The 24,937-nt window shown below is 34.6% G+C and overlaps 2 protein-coding genes across 2 annotated transcripts; both read left to right on the forward strand.

Annotated features, from left to right (window-relative positions):
- Nucleotides 1-333: 333 nt before the first annotated feature.
- LOC114746229 (ER membrane protein complex subunit 10) lies at nt 334-9,427 on the forward strand. The gene is made up of 8 exons (XM_028934454.1): nt 334-693; nt 2,331-2,393; nt 2,476-2,571; nt 3,011-3,058; nt 5,663-5,734; nt 6,957-7,015; nt 8,444-8,531; nt 8,960-9,427. Exons 1-8 carry the CDS (start codon nt 400-402, stop codon nt 9,095-9,097), a joined length of 858 nt encoding a protein of 285 aa, XP_028790287.1. The 5' UTR covers nt 334-399; the 3' UTR covers nt 9,098-9,427.
- A 3,913-nt stretch (nt 9,428-13,340) lies between these two features.
- Nucleotides 13,341-24,004, forward strand: LOC114746228 (phospholipase A(1) LCAT3). The gene is made up of 11 exons (XM_028934453.1): nt 13,341-13,611; nt 13,929-14,020; nt 14,536-14,663; nt 14,789-14,924; nt 15,451-15,502; nt 16,845-16,945; nt 18,808-18,987; nt 20,561-20,718; nt 21,306-21,360; nt 22,541-22,594; nt 23,520-24,004. Exons 1-11 carry the CDS (start codon nt 13,392-13,394, stop codon nt 23,697-23,699), a joined length of 1,356 nt encoding a protein of 451 aa, XP_028790286.1. The 5' UTR covers nt 13,341-13,391; the 3' UTR covers nt 23,700-24,004.
- The last annotated feature ends 933 nt before the right edge of the window (nt 24,005-24,937 follow it).

A 24,937-nucleotide genomic window follows, 5' to 3' on the forward strand; every position in this document is an offset into this window, starting at 1 on the left:
AGTGTACATGATTTGTAAATAATAATTACGATATTGTTCATAACTTTTCTCCATCTGAGGAGAAAGTTGACAAAAAGGTTGGAACACTTTTTTTAAGATATTTGTAATTAACATTCCTATGTTGTTTTGGTTAGCAAAAGTAAAATGGGAAGATTAAAAAAAAAAGAATTATAATCAAATATCAAGAAAAGAAAATAATTATAAAACATCTGAAATTTTTAAGACTTTTTAATAATTTTTTTTTTTTTACTAGTGGGTTTTTCTTGGGAGAATGTCAAATAAAGAAGGTTGTCATTCTCCCTTTTTTTTTTTTTTTTTTGGGACTGATATATAACGGTGGGGTGGCGAAAAGGGCACCGGGGCCGCGTGAACTGCATCTGAAATTATCGAGCCAACAAGATGGGTATAATCCAGTTGATTTTAGCATTCACTGGGTGTCTCTTGCTTGCTTCATCGCTGGCTTTCGAATCCGATGAGCTTCTTATCGACGATGAAGAATTTGGTCTCGAGGGAGGACTCGGTCGGCCTCAATCGCCGCCTCCCACCGCTACTACCACCTCGCGGAAGAGGTTTTCCGAATCCGGATCAGACTCCAAGATCCAGTTCAATCTCGAACACGCTTTTGGAGACTCCCAATTCTCTGGCGCTGGCGATTTTTCTGCTCGCCTGAAGATATGGAATCACGGCGGCCAGGTTGGTTGGTAATGGTCGTTGTTGAGAAACAATTTTATTAATGCGCACCTAGTTACAATTCTCATGCTGCACGACATCTGCAACATTACTGTTGCCGCTTCAGTTGATGGCTTGACAAGAGGGAAGAAACTAGGAGTCTAAGAACTCTGCCGGAACGTAGTCCAGCATATGAAATAGTCTATAATTTTTCACTTTTGGGATTGTGAGCTAAGAGTAGAGTGAGGGATCTCAAACCCATGTTATTCTGAAGTAGATGTGCATTACATAGGCAAGTTGTTACCACCGATTGCAAACTAACCTGAGAAGGAAACCAAAATATTATAAGAGGAAACGCATAAAATAAGATACAATTAAGACAGAAAAATAAATGATAGATTCAATCTCCATCACGGCCCTCAAGCTCGTAAATAGATATTGATCATCCAGAACTTGTTGCAAAGTAGTTCAATAGAACACCAGTGAAAAGGCTAGCAACTTTGAGATTGAGAGGTCACTTGGACAAATCAGCTATCCCTGCTTCAATCTTTTCCTTTATGAAGTTCATATCAATCATCATGATGAACGGGATTATTCACATTCTCAATTCTTGCCTTGTTACGCCATTTCTCCATCGGTGCCAAGAGTTTCAATTTTCAATTTCTTAAATAGCCTAAGTATTTACGTTCCTTCACAAACGCCTGATGATAAGGCTTTGTACTCAACTTCTGCACTGTTTCTAGTTAATACTGGCTGCTTGTTAAACATTGGCACAACAGCCAATGGTGGATCTTTGATCAATAGTTGATCCCGTCCAATCTGCATTTGTAAAGATTTCAATTCCCTATCTCAAGGAGTAGGCCTTTCCAGGTGTTATTTTTAAATATCTCAAGATTCTGTATATGACTTCCATATGCTCTTCTTGGGGCTTATTCATGAACCAACCACACTCATGAACTACATGTTGCTTCTTACCCAATATTCATGCAAAACAGTACCCATAGTAAGACTGAATTCCTCTAGCTGGTGCGCCCTAGATCTGGTAATCTAGGATTATTCAAATTTGAAACAATAAAATCCCCTATCCTAACAGAATATCACATAATTAACAGATTCAGTAATCTAGGATTATATAATAAAAGATAGATAATGAACAAATGGTGAATCCCTCTAGATTAGAGTCATGGTAATGTGACCACTAAAGGGGCAATCTTTGTAGGAAAGTGGGCCAGCTACTAGTAGCCCATGAACCAGTATTTAACCCTAATCTTTCAGGATCATTTAACCATAAATGCTGTAACGGTGAGATTGAGATAAAATCTGACCATATCTGATTATTATCCTATCCCATGATTCTAGGAGCTGTTTAGTGAAACCAAGTCAGCTCTACAATAATTAGGAATATTCCCCCATCCTATAAATCATGTAAAATGCTATTTAGTAAATAGTACAGCGAATTATTCAGAAATCTACGATCTTCAACAGAGTTACTTTGGGAATTGTCAATGTGTGCGCACTATTTTGGACCTATGAGGACATTTGGTTTATAGGGCCCATAACCATTGTCGTGTCCAGTTGTTTTGCCCAACACTTCAATGGCCCTTGGATGTACGGCTGCTCCATTTGTGCTTTTGGTCTGAAATGCAACTTTGATCTTTCAGACACTCACGAAGCTGCGGTTTTCAAGAAATTCTTTCAATAAAATTGAGCAGAAGAACTTTGAAGTAAGCATTTATTTTCCTTCTATCTATTTATCTATTATTTATGCTGTATCAGCTCAACATAAAGTTTTGACACCTATGACAGAAGCTGTTGCAAGAAGATGATTTCTATCAGATAAGACTGCCGTCCAATGTTTTGAGTCCTCCTGGTAGGGACTATATTATATCCTCAGTGAAGGCTGTAAGTATGAAATTATGAATCAGGTTCTTGTGAATTTGAAATTTCTAAATCATTTGCCTGGCTGGATTGCTTTTTAGCTGGTGTGGTTTTTTCCGCTGCTAACTGCTCATTTGATTTTTTTATGTCTGATTTATTCTTTGAATTTAATCTCAGTTATTCTGTCTGTTTGAACCCTTTTGGTATTGTATTTCATTCGCTAGATAATGATTCTAGGTACCATCATTGCTTGAAGCTTCTAGTACCATTATCGTATGGTATTAATATTAGTTTGATTCTCTTTTAATTCTTTCTTAGCCTTTTCTTGTTCACATGCTTGATTTAGTTTCATGGCCACCACATATTTCACTCTTTTTGTTCTTACCTCATTTACTTGGCGTTGCAAGGGTCATTGTGAGTATTTTACTTGATTGAAGTAGTTATTCTTTCTTTCTGAATCCAGCGATGTCTCACAGGGGAAGGTTTGGAGGAGAATTTTGTAATACACATGGTAATTTTCATTTTTATTATAAATTACATTGTTTATAGTGCACTAATGTTTTAGTTCATGAAAAGATAGTTTCTCACACTTGCTATTCAGATTTTGGTGCATGATGAAATTGTCATTATTGGTTATTTGTGATTATATGCTTTGTTCTCTCCTGACTTTTCTCCCTCGTTTTCAGTATTGAGTTGCTAGGCTGTTGCTACCACTCCTTTAAGAAGACTTGTTCTCTTCTTTGAATGATCCGAGAGAATTCTTATTCCATGTTCTTTCCCTAGTCATCTACATTCTTATTAATTATGGAAGGCGTCCAAATATGTGCAAATTCATAATGAAATGTTTTCTTAATAATGACCAAACTTCTTATAAATGAATACTGCAAAAAGACGGGAAAATGGGGGAAAATGATAACGTAATTTTGGCCTCAACATGTTAAGAAAATTGAAACTTGATCTAAACCGATCATAACCAATAAAAAGATGAACCAAACCGACTTCACTTAAAAACCGATCAAGTCCCAATGCTATGCAAACTGATCGATGTTTTGTCCAAAACTTGACCTAACCAAACCTTTGAACACCCTTACTTGGGGCAGCAGAAAATAGACTCGACAGTTTGATTATGTATCTGTATCTATCAATTTAGTGATAAAAATAATGTGGCACTAATTTGCATGCTTGTCAATTCACTGCATATAGTGATTCAGAAGGCTGATTGCTAAATTGCGAGTCATGAATTGTAAGGTCAAGTATGTTTGAAATTAGCTTGACATGTGCTTATGCATCTGTAAGATTATGACATAAATAATCGACACAATCAGTTTAACCTAAGTGAAACTAGTCGTTAATTATAATTTATGACCATATTAGTATCCTTCTTCTCTTTCTGCACTCTTTTTTTTTTTTTTTTTTGGGGGGCGTAACTCTTTTATCTGCTTCTAGTAATTTGTTTTTCAGTAAATAGAATCTATTCTGGTGATTGTAAAATTTTTCAAGGATCTTTTGGGACAAAGACATTCTGAATTACCTTTGTGATGATATAATCCTGTTGATCAGTTGATATAGCGCAAGATTCTGACCCTTTACCCTAAGGCAAGTTTAGGGTTTTAAAAGATAAAGGAGGGTTAGAATGAGGCACAACCCTAGAAAGAGATCAGGACCAAGGCTCTAGTACCGTGATAGATTGAGGAAAGTTGCCAAGTTTTCATTTTATAGTCATATGTACAAGACAAAGAATTAATGGAGAATAATTGCAAATTATATCTGCAGCCCTAATCGTATACAATTTGGCACAATAAGTAGCATATCAAATCTGGTTCTCAATACCTAGAAAGGGACATTATACCTTTTTAACATCTATTTAGGACCAATTTTGTGACAGTGATATTTCATGGAGTTCCTGAGTTTGTAGTTTTCCTTAGCACTTTCGAAACACAAAACTTACTGCTGCTAAGGTTTTGGTGTTTCATTTGTGGCATGAAATCTCATTAGGATTGCTGCAATTTTTGGTTATGTTAATGTTTAATTAAGTTATTTGTTTCTGCAAGAAATTAATGCTCATTAAGAGTAAGTGCTAATTGCACAAGTTAATTAAAATCGTTGTTTGATTGCAAGTTAAAAGCAATACAAGACCCAAGCACTAGCGTGTTAAGTTGCCATGGTGAGTGGCTCAAGGTGTGAAGATTAGTTGAGAGAAGATTGAAGGAATTAATCAAGAGAAGTAAACTGAAGACTTCTCGCTACCGTGTCAGTGTGATTGTGTGAAGGACAGGAACTCCTAGTATGCTTGGAATGTTGACACGCATGACAGCATAGGTTTACATAGGTGTGAGTATTAAACAACTAGTACTACTACTACAAGCCTTATTCCATTGGGTGGGTAGGTGTGAGTATTAATTTAGAAGTTGGGATATCTTAGTCTATAGTACCACAGCAGGGTTTCACTGAGGGAAGAAGTACTAGTAACATGAACCCTTGTTTCCACAATTTCTGTTTGAATGATGAGATATATCCTATTGAATTAATTATCGATGGGAAAAATGAGTGTGGTGGAGAATGAATTATCAGAAAAATGAGGTAAAGAGTAATTTTCCTTGAAGGAATTCTGATGATGTCGCAAGGGTGATAGACGCCTTTATTTATAGGCCCAAAGAAAGAAACAAATATACAAGAATATCCTAGTACCAAGAGGAACCTGTAGTGGTATCTTTCCAGGTCAATTTATTTACAACAACGACAAACCCCTGAGCACTGCCAGTTATTTTAGAATCATCCAAATCCTGAGAATGACAATTATGTAGTTCACTGCTGAGCAAGAAAGTATCTTGTTGCAACATTACCCGAAGTGAGTGATCCAATAACATTCAACGTTCCTATTTCCACCATTTCTCTGTTACTGTCAATTGCGTATTCTTTCAGGCTAAGATTGTAAGTAATAGGTAGTACGGGTAATTATTGTGCCAGATATGTGTCTCAGTTCTATTTTTGTTTTATCTGTATTGTATACGGCATGTGTAAAATAAATTAAGTTATCTTACAGTTTTATCTTTGCATTTTTCCATGTATCACTTCATTCATCTAAGATCTCACTCTTTTAATTTTTCTATTACAGGAAGGCCTTAGCATTGTGGCTGTCAATTATGGTGCCCCTGGGGAATGCCCTTATCCCCGACAACTGAGGCTGGTGAGTTTGATATGCTTTTTACCCAGTTCTGTAAAGAATTTACCTTAAGATTGATGTTCTTGGTATCCCCATCCATGATCAACCAAAAATTATGTTTGTACAAGGAGTCTAGGATACTGGTTATTATTTGTTTTTGCCCTAGGTATAATTATTGTTTATGGAGAATTTTGGTTGGGTTCCTTAGACTAGGGAAATTTCATTTAAGTCTCAAGGAACTTTAATGAAATAAAAAATTAAAGTACATTTACTAAATGCCTCTATCACAGCTGTAGGCAGCCATTGTAGCTTCACCACAGTTGGTGGCAGTTGGAGCTCTGTCACTTAAGGATAGATGACAGAACTACGGTTGACCAGTGGCTGTTTTAGGATTCACAACCACGTTGAAGGTTCAGATCCCAACTTCGTTGCTTTTGATATGCCAGGCCATTTGCCATAGAGCTCAAGCCGTCATCAATGGTGACTCTGATGGTTGTGTTATATAATAATTATAAAATGTAAATGTTAGGTGGAAACAGTTTGGAATTAGCTTAGCCGTGAGATACCTGACTTGTCTAAGCCTATGAATAGGATACTCCTATCTATTGTATTTCTCCTCCTCTCCCTTTCTATTCCATCTCTCTCATTCCTAATTATAACAATGAAACTTCGTGGCTCCAGCATCGATGGCTGTGGTGGAGGGAGGATTGTTGAGGGGAAAAAGAGGAAGCGCACTTTAGTAAATACCATCTCTGGTCCTAAACATAAAATCTACTGTGTAGTATGCATACCTTTGGTCTTAAATGTAAAACCCATTTTGTAGTGCGATTTATACTACAAAATGGGTTTTAGCACGGAGGAGGAGTGGTATTCATTAATTTTTAATTTCATTAAAATCTCTTGGGACTCAAATAAAACTTCTCTAATCTGAGGGACCTTATTGGAATTAAAGGGACCTAACTGAAATTCTCTTTTTGTGCAAATCCGAGTAATCATGTGATATGAGACTTCTAATTAGAATTATGATTAAATCCAAAACTGGCAGAGTAGCAGGTGACTGTCTAGACATGTCATTTCGACATGCCATATCTGCGTGTTCAATGTAACGCCATCTCTCCAACTTTTTGGAAAGTAACTGGGCTGGGAAAGCTTAAATGGCATTATTTCAAATGCAGGCTTCATTTTTTGAGTACCTGATTTTCTGTTGAAAAAGCTAATCGCATGCATTCCTTTCATGTTGCTTTAGCCTGCAAGGTGGTCTTTCAGGTCTCACACAGTATTGAGGAACAGTGAACAAGCACCGAGGTATAAGTTCTTGTATTGATGGTTTCAAAATTATCTGTTTAGCATAATAGATGCAACCTTCATATCCAACCTAATGCTATCGTTTAAAAGATATAGAACGGCAATTAAAGCTTTTGTTAGGTCCACCTGAACACCAATTCTATCAAACCTTCCTCATATATGCGGTGAGGTGGACATATCTGCCTTCGCCATTGAGCCAATTATGTTTCCAATATTACCACAACACTCTTTTATCATAATACTTCAGCGAAGAATCCGAGACTCTAATCCATGCCAAAGCATTATCGGTAGCTGACATTGAATTAGACTCCAGCATCCGTTCACACATTAAGTAATGATAAAAAATTAACCACAGACTGCCCTTCGGGCTCATTTTGTGAATGGGAAATCATGAAAAATTGTTTGTGAATGGGAAATCATGATTTTAATCTTGTTTGTAATCTCAAGGTGTTAGTGTCTACTTTTTTAAATTTTATTTTAAAAAAAAATTCCATTCTTCACCAGCATTTGTGGAAATATTGATTCAATGTTCTAAATCTGATCTTCCGTCCAAGTAACTTGACAATCAAGCTTATTCTCAATGGCATATGGAGGCTTTGGGAGTGTTTGGTACTATTAAAATTGCTTTTTAAAAGCATTTTTCTACAAATCGAAATAAACTCTTCTACATATTTACTTCGTAAAACAGTTTTAAAACCATGGTTTTGATTCCATTTAAACATTTCTTTTGTTCCTCTCTCACTCTCGCTCTCTCTGACAAGATGAATTTTAGAGTATGCATACCTCCTCTCATGTGTCCCATAGTTTCAGTCTCCTATCTCTTTCGTTTCTCTGTTCACACCATCTTCTGTTAACTCCAGTGATGTTCCTTTCAGTGTTGACCATAGGGTCGACACAACCTCCTTCCTCCAAGACCATGTCACCCTCTCATTCAAAACATCCTCCTCAAAATGTGTCCCATCATTACTTATTTTCTTCATGCTCTCTGGAGGATATCTGCCTCCTTGTCCTATACATCTCCCTTTTGCCGTGCTGGAAATTCCGTTACTAAGGGCATCTCCATCACCAAGCCCTAACAAAGCTTTTTGTGATCATTTTGGCATCATATTAAAGCTTGTATCATTTTTCGTATATTTAAACAAAAGAGGACTTGAGAAAAAGATATATGAGCTTTGCCGGGTAGCTAGCTGCTCTCCTCTGCAAAAGTGATAACCCGAGTATTAACGGACAAATAAGGGGAGAAAACCTCTCTTCAATTGCAGTTTAGCCGACTGACATGTTTAGTTGATTTCATCTGAGTCTGCGCCCCATGGATTAACTGAAAGCACAGCTCTGCCTATAATTTGACTGTTCATATTATTATTTAGTATTACAGCTGTTGCACCATTTTTTAGACAAATTTTATTATATTACTATTTGTTTCCATAGGGCTCCCGTATTTTCTGAAGACGTAGTTGGTGAGGATGGAGAGGGTGAAGTTGCGAAGCCACCAGAGAGGTCTTTCTGGGCTAAATATGTGAGTAACTTGACGCTCTCCTCTGTTCTTTTTATAAAACAAAATTACCTTATCCGTATCAATAAAACAGTTTTAACTAATCTATATCTTAAATATGCTCTTATTTAATATAAGGCTAACTAAGAGAGAAAATTACTAATGATGAGATAAATAGTGGAAGAGAATGTAGTATGAGAAAAAGAGGGAGGGAAAATGAAAAATTAATTAGCGGCAAAATTAGTAAAAGGACATTTAATGTTCAGACAAATGATCTTGTGAAAAGAACTGAGGGGGTAGCTAGGAATATCACACCCATCAAAATTGTCTTGTAATTAAAAATAGAGGGTGTATAAGCTGGTTGAGATCCAAGTCGACTCCCCAACCTTCTTTCGATCTGCCTTCTTTTCATTTTTCTAAATCCAAATTTTAACTCGAATTCTTTGTTTCAGTGGATGTATTTGATCCCGCTTGGACTTATTGTTATGAATGCCATTACCCAAGCAATGAATATGCCAGAAGAACAGACCGTTGGCCAAGCTGGTGCTGAGACCCAGCGGGGAACAAATTCTGCTGTGCGCAGAAGATGACTGACTGAGCTTCACCCTGGATGATAATTTCTGACATTATGATGGAAACAAAACTTAGGTGGTTGTGAAACATTTTTCTGGTATTGGTCAATTATCACCTTTCATACTGAAATTTTGATAGAACTATATAATTTGCGCACCTTGAGAATGTCGTCTGAGTCTATTGATGCCCATAAAGTCGCTGGACTCATTGGTGGTAGACGTGCTAGTCCTTTAAACAAATGATTGGTATTTGAGGCTTAATTTTTATGATTTGTGTATGATGCGAGCTTAAGTGGAAAAAGTCTTCTGCCAAAGAATATGATATGTTTATACACATACTTTATAGAATTTTATATACTCTTCCAGTCTTTAATACAAGATTTATTTAACTAATTTGATTATATTAAAAAAGTTAGGTAAGTTAGTTAACTATAAGAAATGTGACAGATTTTTCTTAAAATACTATAATCATCTTTCTTAATACTCTATTTTCCTCTTCTACTTGATTATGGTTGGGGGAGTATTCACAAGGATAATTTAGAAAAAAAATGATAAATATGAGAAATAGGTTTTATATTTAGGATCAAAACCAATTCAACAATTGGATTCTATATTAAGAACAAGAGGAGTATAAAAGATCAGTATTCAAATTCAGGTCATATTATCTAATACAATTTCTTAATAAATAATTTTCATCAATTTTTTTGAAATTAAAGGTTTTAATTAAGAATTTTTCAAGTATTAATATTAATTGGGTCTTATATTAAGAATATGAGTACTGATTATTGATTGAATTAGGTATATGGTACTACTATGTATAGCATGGGCTTTCAGGACAGCTCTAACCTCTAAAACTGATCAAAAGCCAAGCAAACCGATTTATTGCAGAAACATTGATTGTTCATACAAATGTCTCTTCAAGACTTCAACTGACGTTTTGATAAAATCCGAAAGACTCAAATACCCTTAATATTATAACAAAAAAACTCGTCATCTTTCTTAAAAAAGTACGGGTATACAAAACATCAACATTCCCAGAAATACCGGCAAGGGATCCTCGGCGTCATTATCCATTGATATTGGTGCGATTACGTTGCTTCCGCTTCCTCTCTTCTTAGCCGAACTTTACTAACCGTTGCTTCCCAACACCTAGCAATGCCGTCGAGTTATTGGATCATTCTTCTTACAGCCATGTTGGCCAAAAAAAACAAAAAACGGAAAAAAATTCATTCTTGCAGCCCTATTATTTGCCTTCATCCATCAATACCTGTCGACATTGGTGATTGATAGCTGTCGTAACTCGCCTAAATTTTTTTGTATTAAATCTTGCAGCCCTATTATTTGCCTTCATCCGTCAATACCTGTCAACGTTGGTGCTTGTAATCTGCGTAACTCACCTAAATTTTTTTATATTAAAAACCAAAAGAAAAATTGGTGCTTTAGATGTGGTGTTAGAATAACGATCTCCGCAACAAGACCAAAAAAAACAATTAAAAAAAAAAAAAAGAAGGAGGGATTCAATGTCCGAATTCAAAAAACGGAGTATTAACTGGCGGAACAAGAGTAAATAAGAAAAATGTTGAAACCTAGACTACTATATATTACCTTCGATCTATGTTCTTGGATTTGGGCTCTTCTGCACTTAAACTCTCCCGTCGCAGCTATTTCGAAGCTCCTGAATTTAATTTCAAAATCGCTATTCTTATTCCCTCCTCCCCGTTTACTTTTCCCTTGGGTTTTCTTCTATCTCCATTCTCTCGTTCTCGCCTTCTCATAAAAAGTGCAATTTTCTTAAGGATACCAAACAACCACTGAAATCTCTCTTCCATACTTGCGAGCGAAACCCCCAAACCCCTTTGTTTTGAGTGAGGAGACCTGGTCTCTCGATAACCAGGCTGGGGTAGAGTTATTTCCTATTTTCTGTTGTTTTCATCTGTTTCTAAGCATCGAATACTAGCTTCAGAGGGAATGGCCTTCTTGTGACAGAAATACTGAGCATGCAGAGGCTATTAAATATAATCCTCTGCATTTTCCATAGCAGTAAGGGTTTCACACTTTCACTTATAATTCCAACAATAATCTGTTACCAGCAGGTTCTATCAGGATGAGGATCTTTCTCTGGCAAAAATAAGAAATCATCAGCATCTTTTCGATACTAAATCCTCCTATGATAAGGAAACTTATTAAATTAAATTGATTTAAAGTAATAATATTTATTGTTTTTTTAAACTAATTTGTCCTATTTATATGATCTAATGATATATATATAAGTATTTTAGAGAGATCATGTAATATATGCTATAATTAAATAATTTGATAATTTTTGAATCTTTTCAAATTAATCAAATAGATCTTATATTAAAAATTAGAAATAGTAGTAATAAAATCCCAATAATTTTAAGGGATTAAAGGTAAAAATGACTTGGAAAAAAATTGGAAAATAATGCAAAGCATTAAGGTACATTCAACATCTCGAAATATTTTCTATAGTGCATCTAACACCTTAAAATATTCTGTGATATATCTAACATCTTGAAATATTTTTTTAACTACATTTAGCACATTAAAGTATTTTTTGTGTGTATCCACTACTTTTATTTTTAAAGTGCATTTAGCACTTTAAAATATTTTTTGTGCAGGCAGCATTAAAACAAAAAAACACATTTTAGAGTGTTAGATATACTTTAATCCCAATACAAATTGTTGCACTAATAAAATTAACTAAACTCCTTGATTGTACGGTGGCCAAAAGAGTGTTGGCATTTTAAAAACCATCCACGCCCCAAACAACACGATTTATTAATATAAAATCTTTTAAAATCTTAAATAAATAGAAGGTCTCATGTGATCTAAGAATAATACATTTTAAATATAAAAAAACTAGGTGATTGTCCTTGTTTCTAATTGACAATTTCATGAGCATGGATTAACGAGTCAATAGAAAGCTATTGACATGTCGAGAGTTTTAGTTGACATCGAAATTTGTGAGATAATATAATCTCTATATAAGATCAAATTATAACAAAAGAATATTATATAACAATCTTTAAACTGAAATCATTTGTCACTTAAGCATGCATATTAATATTATATGGAATGATAGATTTATATCATAATTTTGTTGTGGAAAGTCATTTACAAGCTCAAAGGTATATATTAACAAATCAATAGGAAGCTATTAACAGGTCAAGAAATATCGGTTGACAATTAAATTTATGAGATAATATAACCTCAACATAACATGAAATTGAGAAACTTTCTTATATTCTTTTGTTATAATTTGATATTATATGAAGGTTATATTATCTCATAAATTTAGTTGTTAACTAACATTTTTTGACTTGTCAATAGCTTTCCATTTACTTGTTAGTCCGTACTTATAATTTTGTTAATGGTTGTTTACAACAAAATTATGGTATAAACCCATTATTTCCTCTAATATTAGTGTATATGCTTTGGTCACACATAATTTCAGCTTAAAGATTGTTACATAATATTTTTTTAATAATAATTTGATCTCATCTAGAAATTATATTATCCCATTAATTTAGTTCTCAACTGACATCTTCTGACTTGTCAATAGTTTTCTATTAACTTGTTTATTTTCACTTAGGAACTTGTCAATAAGGATAGGAACAATAATGTAATTTTTTATTTAAAATATATTATTCTTAGGTCCTGAAGATCTTAAATGAATAAATTGTGTTGTTTGAGATATGTGTAACTTTTACTCAAAAAATTGGCTGAAAAAAGGGTCCGGTGAGCTGAGAAAACTCAAAAAGGAGAGGGAAATAGGGGATTAATTAGTGCATGATAGTAAATGAAATACTCTTCTGATTTTTAATATAAGATCTATTTAACTAATTTAATTAAATTAAAAAAGTTAGATAAGTTAGTTAATTATAAGAAATATAACATGGTTTTCTTAAAACACCATAATCATTTTTTTTAATATTTTTCCTCCCTCACTTACTTGATTATGACTGAGGGAGTATCTATAAGGATAATTAAAACTAAAATTAATTTAATAATTAGGTCATATATTAAGAAGAATAATAAAACTAAATTAATTTGACGGAAGATAAGGAAGAAAAATGTCAAACTCAAGCGGATCCGCGTATTAGTAATGGTCCAAAAAGCAGGAATATACCCATTTAGATGCTGCGACTGTTAAGTTGAAGACGGTTTGACCGAGAGGAACGACGGTTACCCAGCAGAATGATTCCACATAATTCTCCCCCCCCCCCTCCCCCCTCTTCTCGAGGACTACTTTCCAGTTGCAGGGTCGAAGGAGTGAAGTCAGCAGCCAGCCATGGCAGAATGCTTGCAATTTTTTTGCTCTTTCCAAGGCCGAAGCTCCAGGGAGGCAACCAAGGACCGTAACCCGGTTCTCCTCGTTTCTGGCATGGGAGGCTCCATTCTTCATTCTAGGCCCAAGAAATTCGGGTTTCAGTCTCGGGTATGGGTTAGGATTCTTCTTGCTGATTTGGAGTTCAGAAAGAAGCTATGGTCCCTCTATAATCCCCAGACAGGTCTGCTATTTCTCTGTTTCTGCATGGATTTGCACATGCCACATGGTCGTTCCTTGGTTGATTTAATGTTTGAGGCAGTTAAATCAAATTATTCTGCTTGCTTTCAATTTACGACTTATTTATGAACCGCCCATTGTTCAAACATATTTGCTTTTGTGGGGTAAAAAGGTATACGATTATTAAACTGTAAGCAATGGTCGAACTTTCTTTAGCTACGAAGCTTGCATTACTACGTCTTATATGCATCATCAATGAAATGCGCTGGTGGTAATTTGTCTCCATAAATTTGTCTCTAAGCTTTTTATTTGTGTACACAGGTTACGCAGAAACATTAGACAAAAACACTGAAATTGTTGTCCCTGAAGATGATTATGGTCTGTACGCAATCGATATTTTAGATCCATCATTGGTAAGCACAGATCTTACTGTCACTCTTATGTGGCTTTTAAGCCTGGTGCGGCTGTGACAAAGTCAACATGCTATATATATATATTTATATTCTTCTACTTATTGTTGCGTTTGTCTCCCTTTTTGGAATGCGGTGGCCAATGATGATCATAGGATATTCATACAGAGGACTTCACATTAAATTTTACTGTGTCGTCCTTCCTTCCAACTATATGATAGAATTTTTGTCCCCTTTCCGGCTTTCTTAGATTATGCTCCCTTGGTTGTCTGCACCGTGGAAGTCATTGCAAACCATGGATTTTAAAGCTAACAAAACATCTAGTGCGATAGTGATCGTCAAATTAATGCATTGCAGTTTCATTATGCTGTTCATTTCATCAATGCACTCTTTTACTTGTTCTTGCACTTCCCGACTCCTGGAATCTTATTCTTTATGGGAATGCAGCTTATAGTGAATGCGATTTTTTTTTTTTCAACTTCAAAATTATTTTGGTATGTTTTTCTTCCATGTTTCAGGTGGTAAAATGTGTGCATTTGACTGAGGTGTACCATTTTCATGATGTGATTGACATGCTTGTTAGATGTGGATACGAGAAGGGAACCACATTGTTTGGATATGGTTATGATTTCCGGCAAAGCAATCGGTAATTACTGCAGAATCTTAAGTTGTTAGCTGCTAAACAACATTTGTGACAACTTTATATGACCGGAAATTCTTGATGTCTCTTTGCCATGCACAAACTTCTCAACCTATAAACCTTGTTGGCAGAATCGAGAAGTTGATGGAAGGGCTTAGAGTCAAGTTGGAAACTGCTTACAAAGCCTCTGGTGGAAGAAAAGTTGATATAATTTCGCATTCAATGGGAGGAATACTGATATTGTGTTTCATGTCGCTTCACAGTGATGTGAGCAGCATTATCTCTATGAACATTAATTATGAGTCATAACTATATATTTTGGAAATTTTAAAAAAGACCAATGTCCTTGATTTGGATTAAGATTTCTTTGCGTTGATTTTTTTTTCAATACTTATTTTTAATATTTTCAGAACCTGAAAAAAATCAAAGTACTGGAAAATGTAACATAAGTATTAAAAATACCATAAATGGGTGCTGAAAAAATTGAAAAAATGATTACTTGAAATTTTAAATGAGTACTTAAAAGATCAAAGTTGAGTATTGAAAATATTAATGATGAATACTGAAAAATTTAACTCATTTAATCCCAGCCAAGGACTATGGACCTTTTTTGGAATTTAAAAACTTTTATGGTCCTTAAATGTAATTAATGTTTTTAGAGGGTCCTTATATGTCATTTGCCCTTATCTTTATGACCATTGACCACTTTGGACCTTTGAACAATTTGTACAGCATATATGAAAGAATGGTTGGAAAAAATTTCTATGCTATTAAATACATCCTACCTTGGCAGGTATTTTCAAAATATGTGCGAAAGTGGATTTGTATTGCTTGTCCTTTCCAAGGTAATTCCTCCGTTGTGAGTGTTTCTGTGCTTATTTCTCTTCCATGTCTTGTTTGAATAATGCTCTCAACATAATTTTCAATGGACTAAAGTATACATTTGGTCTTTTAAATTTATATTTAGTTCAAATTTAGTTTCCTAAGTTTATAAAGTATATTTTTAATCTTTTAATGTTAATGTCATTAGTCTCATTTAACGAAAAATATTGATTCAGCAAATTTAAATGGTGACTTTGCAATTAAATGCTAACAAAGCATGCTTAAATTTTAAAATAAAAAATTATTATCTTAAAGAATTAAAATTTAAAACACATTTTGTTAGCATTTAATTGCGAAGTTACTATGTAAATTTGCGAAGTCAATATTTTTCTGTTAAATGAGAGTAACACTCTTAACATTATAGACTAAAAATACCTTTTATAAAATTAAGGGTCTAAACTTAAATATGATGTAAATTTAGAGATCAAACATATACTTTAGCCTTTTCAATGCGTATGCATGTTATGTTGCATCCGTATTGAATGTTCATGACATTATTGCTCCAAAACTTTATATTTTTTGAGTTTGAGAGTATGAGAAGGGGGATGATCAGAAGGGTACTCTTATGTGCAACTTGTGACAAATTTAAGATTAAATGTGCAGTAAACTGGGGAGTTAATTGGTTTTGTTTGTTCAATTATCGGCTGAATATTGTGCTTGTCCTCGTCCTCCTCATTTCTTGTTGCTTATCTTGCAGTCACTTATGCAGGTTATTAAACAACACTAAAGTATCAATATTTATAAATTTGCACCAATAACTTATTTTATTAGAATTTTAACCATTTATGAAAGGCAGATGATCAATACAAAATTTGTGAATGAAATTGGAGCAAATTGTTTGCATTATAAATTCATAATACTACCAAGACTTATTATCTTGCCCCACAATTCACATGTGAGATTTCATCGCCTTATATTAATAAGTGGTGGGGGTGGCTTTATCTGCTCCTTAATATTTGTAACTCTGGCCTATTCCGCTTCATTAAAATTGTTTCTCTGGAGCAAAGCAGTTTATATTTTACTGTCTTAAGCCATTTTTTTCTCAATAATGCTTTCATTTCCAATGTGTTCCCGAAGACTATATAAATATAAATACCAAAATATGTTGGTTGTTCAATTTTTCCTTGAAAACATTTAACATATTTGAAATCTTAAATTGTTGATGAGATTAAATTAGAGAAAAATGGACAAATAATGCCTCAAAAAAAGGCTCAGAGCTCTGAATCATAAATATAAAGGGATAAACATTTGATTTCACTTGATATTTTATCCACCCTTGCTTGAACTCATATTGTGCATGAACAGGAGCCCCAGGATGCATCAATGATTCTTTATTAACTGGACTGCAATTTGTTGATGGTTTTGAAAGCTACCTTTTTGTATTAAGGTGGACTATGCATCAACTGGTAAATTTGTCCTTTCTTTTTTTTTTTTTTTGGCCAAGTCCCTTCTATTAAATGGCTCAGTTTTTTTCCCTTTTAACATGATGCAGCAACACCTTAGTTTTTTTGCTTGGGAAGATTTCCAAATAGACTAAAAACCTTTAATTTTATTGCCCTTGCCAAGTGAGGTGGGAAATTTACATTCAAATAAAATGTCTCCCTTCACTTGAGGATCTGATGGGCCTGTCAAGTCATGAAGACTCTCAGCTTGAAAATATTTGATTTCGAGCATGTTATGATGCATCAAACTCCTACTCACCACCAGATTTAGCATCAGGTGAACTTCTAACGGAGGGCAAATTCTGACTTCCATCAACCACAGACTGAACATCAAACTCAAGCTGTCCATTGACCATTTTCCAATGATACAACTTCCTGTCCAGAAGTGGAGACCCTCAGTTGTGTGACTATAGGTAATGCCGTACCTAAGTTTGCGCCAGAGACAAGTAAACTAGCAGAAGAGCCTCTTTCATTAGTGGCTGGTCTACATACTTGTTGACTTTTACTTGGACTTCAAGAAAGCGACAAGTAGTGTATTGTTCTTTGCTGATGTTGTTTGAGATCATGTGGGTTGTTTCATGGTTGAAAGAAATAAATATTAGTGTTCTAGGGGCATCCTGTGCCCAGTGTGGTGATTCTGGAACTGTGCCATTGGCAGCTAATCTAGTTCTTCCTAAGAAAAAGCACACGGAGTTATATATCCATTTTACTCAGGAGAAGGTGGCTAGTGGTGTTCTGTAAGGGAATTTTGTTCAACCAGTAGATTGGGTAGCAGATATGTTAACAAAGGCTTCATCCTTTGTTTTCATATTTGAGACAAAAGATAGGGGTAGTGGCACCTGAAGAGCTTTTCACTTTTCAAATCAAGATGGTCATGAAGAGATTGAGGATGGCAGTGACAGATAAGAAATTATCTTTATTTGATCTGTTTAATTTTATTGCTTTTGAATATGTTCTGTTACATTTCTGGATACTGTGCGTGCCTTTTTTCCTTTAGAAAGTGGGGTAATTTAGTGCATAGATGAATGTTAGTAAATGGGCTTGGGCCCAGTCTAAATAGTCAAATACTCTTCTTCAATTTAGATGCTCGGAGATATACAAGTCAGTCCTGGACTTAATTCAATATTCTTAAAGACTCTAACATCGGTGACATTTAGATAAGTCAGTCATGGACATATCTTCAGGATTTTATTTCTGATTGCACATCCCAGGATTGTTGCTAGCATTTATTAGGAACCCTGTATATATGTTGTATGATGGCTTCTGAATAGTAGTACTGTTTAGTCGGCCTCTCATGGTATCAGAGCTTGGGGAGAGCGTTGGCAAAGATAATATCAGAGACGGAAATGGAGTCAAACCTCACCCACGTTAACAGACAGAAATGGCACTACCTGAGCCTGGGGATCCTCTATGACAATGCAACGGACGACTGGAGGCACACAGGATGCTCCGTGGACAAGTTACCACCTCCTGCTACTGTCACTTTATTTGTTATTTCTTCAATCGGCATCCCCAGCTTCCCCACTAGCTGTAGGTTTATGATTACACTAATGTGAGTTATAACTAACTCACAATTAAATTCTATTCTTCTAACTCTCTCTAGGAAGATTAATAAATAATGTGTATTCATGCCTGCATTGACTTCGATAACATGTGATGAAACGAACTTCATTTAAATTTGATGGCAGGAGTCATTGGTGATGAAACAATAGTGATTTTCTTACATTTTGGTCTACTGTTATTTGTATTAATTTGTTCATGTACTTGTCATTTTCATAAATTCACAATGACAAAGTATTATGTTATCACCTTTCTTACCATGGCAGCTAGTTGAATGTCCATCAATCTATGAGATGCTGGCGAATCCGGAATATAAATGGAGAAAACAGCCAGAAATTCAAGTATGGCGAAAGCATACCAAGGATGGGGAGATTAATGTCAATTTGGACTCTTATGGACCAAATGAGAGTATATCTTTATTTGAGGAAGCGCTGAGGCACAACGAGGTACTCATTATGAGCTTTCATTGAAGCTTGTAAAAAGCATCATTGTTAATATGTTATAACCCACAACAAAAACTCAATAGTCCTTTAATAAATTAAGGCAGAATACACACAAAGAGTAAAAGCAATGGCCACAGCTCAATCTATTCAAGACAAAACACTACTCTGTCACACAACTGTCCCCTCCTGCTCAACCAAAGGAAAGATCCAAAAAGTGACTTTCACAACCCCCAACTCATGGACTATAGCAGTCCTATAGCAACCCTACTCTCTATTTCTTTCTTCAAAATAGCAAGTCAAAATTCTGTCCAACAAAAAGGTACCTTTCCCTCAACATGTATTTTCCTAGGTTTCCGAAAGTGGTCCTAACATAATACTTCTAGATGTTCAAAGCTCCTTTGTTATGCTGTCTTTCAAGGATTGATCTCGAGTTATTATTAATTCCTTGCTTATGCGGAGTGATTTTTTTTTTTTCCCAGCTAAGAGATGTGAGCTTTATTTTATGGAGTGAGAATGAAGCTTAACTATGGACAGATTCGTGTTAGCAGTTTAAAATTAAATTGGAAAAATCAGTAAAAGGTTCCTGTTTGAAAATTTTATTTGTTAGCAGGATCTGATGTGTTTTTATTCACAGAAGCTACTGGTACTTTGCAAGATTTCATAAATAAAAAGTACCAGTACTCAAATTCAAGTTTTTTCTGGCCAATAAAATTTCTGAACAGGGACTTTTCACTGTTTTTTCCGATGAGAGTTGGTTTGAATGTTGAAGGAATGTTGGTGAGTGAACATTCAAAAGGTTGATTCTGACAATATCAGGTGGGGATTTTCATTAAAGAACTCTTCATTATGCAATCTTTATATGTTTTCTTATGCCAAACGTGTTGAAATGGAGCACATTGGGGCTACAAGACTTTTTTGATACAAGATTTTTTTTTTTCCTGGGGGGATAGAAATGAATGATGATAAAATCAATGGGGAAGGTTTAAATAAGTTAAGTATTCTGTTAGTTATCACTGGTTTGTGAATAATGACAATAGCATAGAAATCACTTTACTGATTACTTAAATTTTGTAGTGGATATGGCTAACAGTTCATTCATAGTACTGTCATGATTTACTCTAGGAAGAGACCCTACTACCACACAAGCCGTTATTTTCTTGGCCATCATGTAAGTTCATACAAGAGATTGCTGTGATGGCCTCTACCAGACCGTAATGACTCTGGATTATACCTTCATGCTACTGGCCATCAGGCTTTGTTTGTGAGTTGCGGTTACACTGTTTCAATAGAGACGAGCTTGGATTCTGCACTAGCAAGATTGTCACCTGTCTATCATGAAACATCTTGACCCAAAAATTAGAACAAGACTAAAAATGCCACTACTCAAAATTCTTTTTTTTTAACTTGAAGAGAAGAATTTGTGCTAATCATGAAATTGATATCAGACATGTCTCTGTTTTTTCCCCCTGCACACAGCTTAAATTTCTTGTTTAAATTTCTACGCATAGTTGTAGCTCTATGCACTGCAAGTTTTTCCCCGCTAATGATGAGGGCTTATTACTTGTAATTTTTGCAGCTAAATTATGATGGAAAAACAATAGCACTGCCCTTTAACTTAGCTATCCTCAAATGGGCTGCTGAAACTCGTCAAGTCATATGCAATGCTAAACTACCAGATGGTGTCTGCTTTTATAATATTTATGGAACATCGTTTGACACACCCTTTGATGTTTGGTACGTGAGTCAATTGCTCTTGTATGATTTCGAAGTTTTAGTTTGAGTTGAAATATGATTTTTTTTTTCTTTTTGGGAAGAAATTGAATCATCTGGCAGTATAGATATTGAAGACCTAATTCTCCTAACAACTCTCATTGCATTCAACTATGCCGTCTGCTGTATCTAATCTAAACTTTCCTGTTAAGCTGAACCATTGAGGCGTTGGCTCCACATACTTTTTTAGATCAAAACTCAATCTGTTTTCCTTAGTTTTTGCTGTTTGAAAAGGATAATCTTGTTATTGACATCTGGATTTTGCCCATTGGACTTCGTATCAAGAGAGTTTAGATGCAACTTCCAGTGCACTATGAAGGAAAGTTCCTATGTGAAAATTGATATTCTAAGAATACAAAGAGTATGGTACTTTACAGGATACTGTTTGAGAGATAGGGAGGTGAAGGTCCTCAGAGGACCCAAATGGATGGCCCCCATTTCTCTGTATTCATCTCTCTCTAACATTACTTCTCAAATTTCTTTTCAAACTTCAGAAGTTTCAAATTTGTTCTCTCCTATTGTTACATCTCACATGTCTCTGCCTATTGCAGTTACGGCTCAGAAAAATCTCCTATAGAAGATTTATCTGAAATATGCCACACAATGGTGAGCCACCTTCCATCATATTTCATAGATAAAGTTCTCTAATGCTGACTTTGATATCTTCTTCCTCTAAAATAGTCAATTGATTCTGGGCTATTTTCTGATCTATGCGTTGGGGGGCTCAATAATCTAGCATAATCTTGTAATTGAGGTATAGAAATTAGAAATCCATGCTTGTACTTTTGAACAGTTCTGACTCTCAAAACTCATGTTATACTACACAGGTGAAAAAGCTGCAAATAAAAACATGGTATTATTTTTTTAAATTCAAATTTTCATCTGACATTCTGACTGGTAGAAGGCTCAATATTATTTTGGAAAAATTGCAATTAGGTCCCACCCAAGGGAATTAAATACAAAAAGGTCTCTTGAAATCATGAAATTATTCTGAAATCCCAAGAGACTTTTTTGCAATAAATTTTATTTGTTTAATTACCAAATTGCCCTTATTACTTTTTTTAAGTTTGTATTAATAACTGAAAGAGTAGTCATTGACAACTTAAGCTACAAGGATTGATAACTATCACAGCAGGTATTAACAGCATATTTTCTCAGCACATCACAAAATGTAATGCATGAGTTGTCTATACGTGGCCGTGATAGTTGTCAACCACTGCTCTTTCAGTTGTTAATACAAACTTTATAAAAAAAAAGGGGTAATTTGGTAATTAAACAAATAAAATTTATTACAATAAGGTCCCTTGGGATTTCAGAATAATTTCATGATTTCAAAAGACTTTTTTGTATTTAATTCCCTTAGGTGGGACCTAATTGTAATTTTCCCTATTATTTTTCAAGAATGAATTGTTAATGTTGTTTGGTAGGTTTCAGAATCAACTAGGACATCATTGAGCACAACGAAAACTCCCACCTTTGGAATTTCTTGGACCTAAATTCTAAAATTTCAACTTCCACACTTTTGAATAGATTTGTGACAGCATTCCTCTTTTTTCTCTCTAGAAGAATATTAAGTCTCTAATTGTGGGTCCTTGTCCAAATGTTTGTCACATGCATAAATATTGCATTGTACTTTCAAGAATTTCTCAAGATACTTTTACATCCATCAATAAACTTGCTCTTTCCGTGAACTTGAATTTTTTTTTTGGGCTCAGAAACGTTGCACCTAAAATACAGACTATGTGTTGTCTCTGTTTTTTTAGTTACTTCCCTTCTTTGTTTCCAGCCGCAATATTCATACGTCCAAGGGGATGGAACAGTGCCTGCTGAATCAGCCAAGGTGCTTTGTTTTTTTATCATTTAGTATTATGCATATACTATGCTGTAGTTTACTTGAAGCCTCTCTAATTGCTCTGGTCATCCGCTAATGCTAAATTAAAAGAAGACTGTGATGGAGGTATGAGATGCATGAGGTTCATGATTATTTGTTCATCTAGCGTCAATTTAAATATGATGGCAAAAAAAAGGATCAATTTAAATATAGCTAGTATACAGCATCAAATGCATGTTCTCCCCTCTTGAGATCCTTAGTTCTCTACGCCCATTGACGGGGCTTGTTTGCAAGCTGCTAGTTAATTACGGGGAATATGACAAAGAAAACTTGAGAGTAATGTGGAGTTCAGTATTGCTGAAATTGTTGGAGCATGTCATTCTGAGATTTGTTTAACCATTAAATGGGATCAAAGCAAATTGCCTTTGCCATGCAGTCTGCTGTCTTTCTAGAAGCAGGCATGGAAGGATATTAGTTAACATTGTACAGGTGGGGTTGATTACAGCACGATGTCATTATGCCATATTAGATATATTATTCACCAAAACTTCCCATTCTATAACTTCCTTTGAAATTCTTTTTTTGTGGTCTGCCGCTCTCTTCATAGTACTCAAGAGCATATATTCGACTTTCTTCATCAATGCATCCATCGACATGCTTTGTATATGTCCAAATCATCTTAAATAATTTTTATCACTCTCTTTGACAGATGCCACGTCAAATCTTTTTTGTACATGCTTAATATGAATCTTATATTTTTGTCTCAATGTTCTCATTTCGATTACAAGTTTTGATTCTTGTCCTTTTAATGCCTAATATTGTCTACCATACAGTATCCTTGATAAATGCTTAACTAATTTTCCAATGCCTTTTGGTAATGTAATGAAACTTATACCTGAGGATTCGAAATAATTCTTTTGTCGTCATATTTTAGGCTGATGGACTTCCAGCAGTTGAAAGAGTAGGAGTTACTGCTTCTCATCGTGGACTCCTACGAGATAAAAGAGTATTTCAACTCATCCAAAAATGGCTGGATGTTGAGCCAACGGTTAGCAACCCATCAAAGTTATCCAGAGTGGCGGATGCCAGTCCACTCAACCCTCTGATTAATTAGATGCTTTCTTATTGAACATGGCACATGCTTCCCTATGGGGTTGCAGGTTTTGTCCCAGTCCTTGCCTTGGACCGGTGCAATTAATTCTACAAATTATAGATCTTGTACATAGAGCAAGATTTATAGTCATTGAAGTACGAACCGTTTTCTGTATATACTCCTGAGACCAGAGTCCCCATGCTGAGAATAATAGCGAATCAAAACAAAATCTTAATTCCCTTCTTGTTGCCTTATTTGCGAAACCATAAATATATTATCTAATGAAACCTGTCTGGAAGGTTCATAGTTGCTTGACCAGAACAAAATACTCTGCCTTACAATGGTGACTATTATTCACAACAAAATTGATGCTTCCTACTAATCGGCGCAACGCAAAAAGTCTGCATTGTGATAACTGAATTACTTGTAGTCATGCTTAAAACAAGCTAGAGAAAATATCTATCAAATTTATACTTCCTTGTTATTTAGATAAAAACGCATCCATGTTTAAGAGTGAGGCAGTTTGCAATTGATCCCTTCTCTGCCGTCTTTTTTTTATTGTCGAACAAGAAAACTTAGTGTTGCAATTAATTTACTGATTTACGGCTTAGCTTCACTGTTCATCTACGTGAACAGTGCTATTGATCGTTAACTTTTTATCTTTATCCTTCTTTCGTTCCAATTGAAATTCCCTTCTTTTTTTTTCAAATATCTCCTTCGTTACTTTTCATTTTATAAATTGGTTGACTATATATATTTCTATAAATATATTTAAATTTAAATAAAAATTTTAATAAATATAATTATTTTTCTTAATTTGAATTTTTAAAATAATAAAAAACTAAAGGGTTAATATAATTTTTAATTCCTCAAGTTTGTTTTTATTGTGATTTTAGTTTTTTAATTTTTAAACCATAAGTTCTAGTTTTTTAAATTTTTTTCTGTCTGAAACATTTGTTAACTTGACTATTGTTTTAAATTTGAGGAACTAAAACTACAGCTCATACAAATTCGATGCACCGAAAATTATATTAACTCATAAATAAATAAAATTATTCAGATTTAATTTTATATCATTCTCCTAATTTCAATAATTTTTAATTATTACTTATTTTAACCAAGATATTATTATTTATTTTAATTATTATTCCAATATTGTTAAAACATGAAACATGAAACATGATGCATATTATAGTAGTTGATCTCCAAACATGGAGCATGTGTGAACTCTGGTTAAGGAAAATTTAGAAATTTAGTTA

The sequence above is a fragment of the Neltuma alba genome, unplaced genomic scaffold, assembly GCF_004799145.2.
Source record: "Neltuma alba isolate B1F8T4 unplaced genomic scaffold, ASM479914v2 tig00004928_pilon, whole genome shotgun sequence".
Taxonomy (NCBI): Eukaryota; Viridiplantae; Streptophyta; class Magnoliopsida; order Fabales; family Fabaceae; genus Neltuma; species Neltuma alba.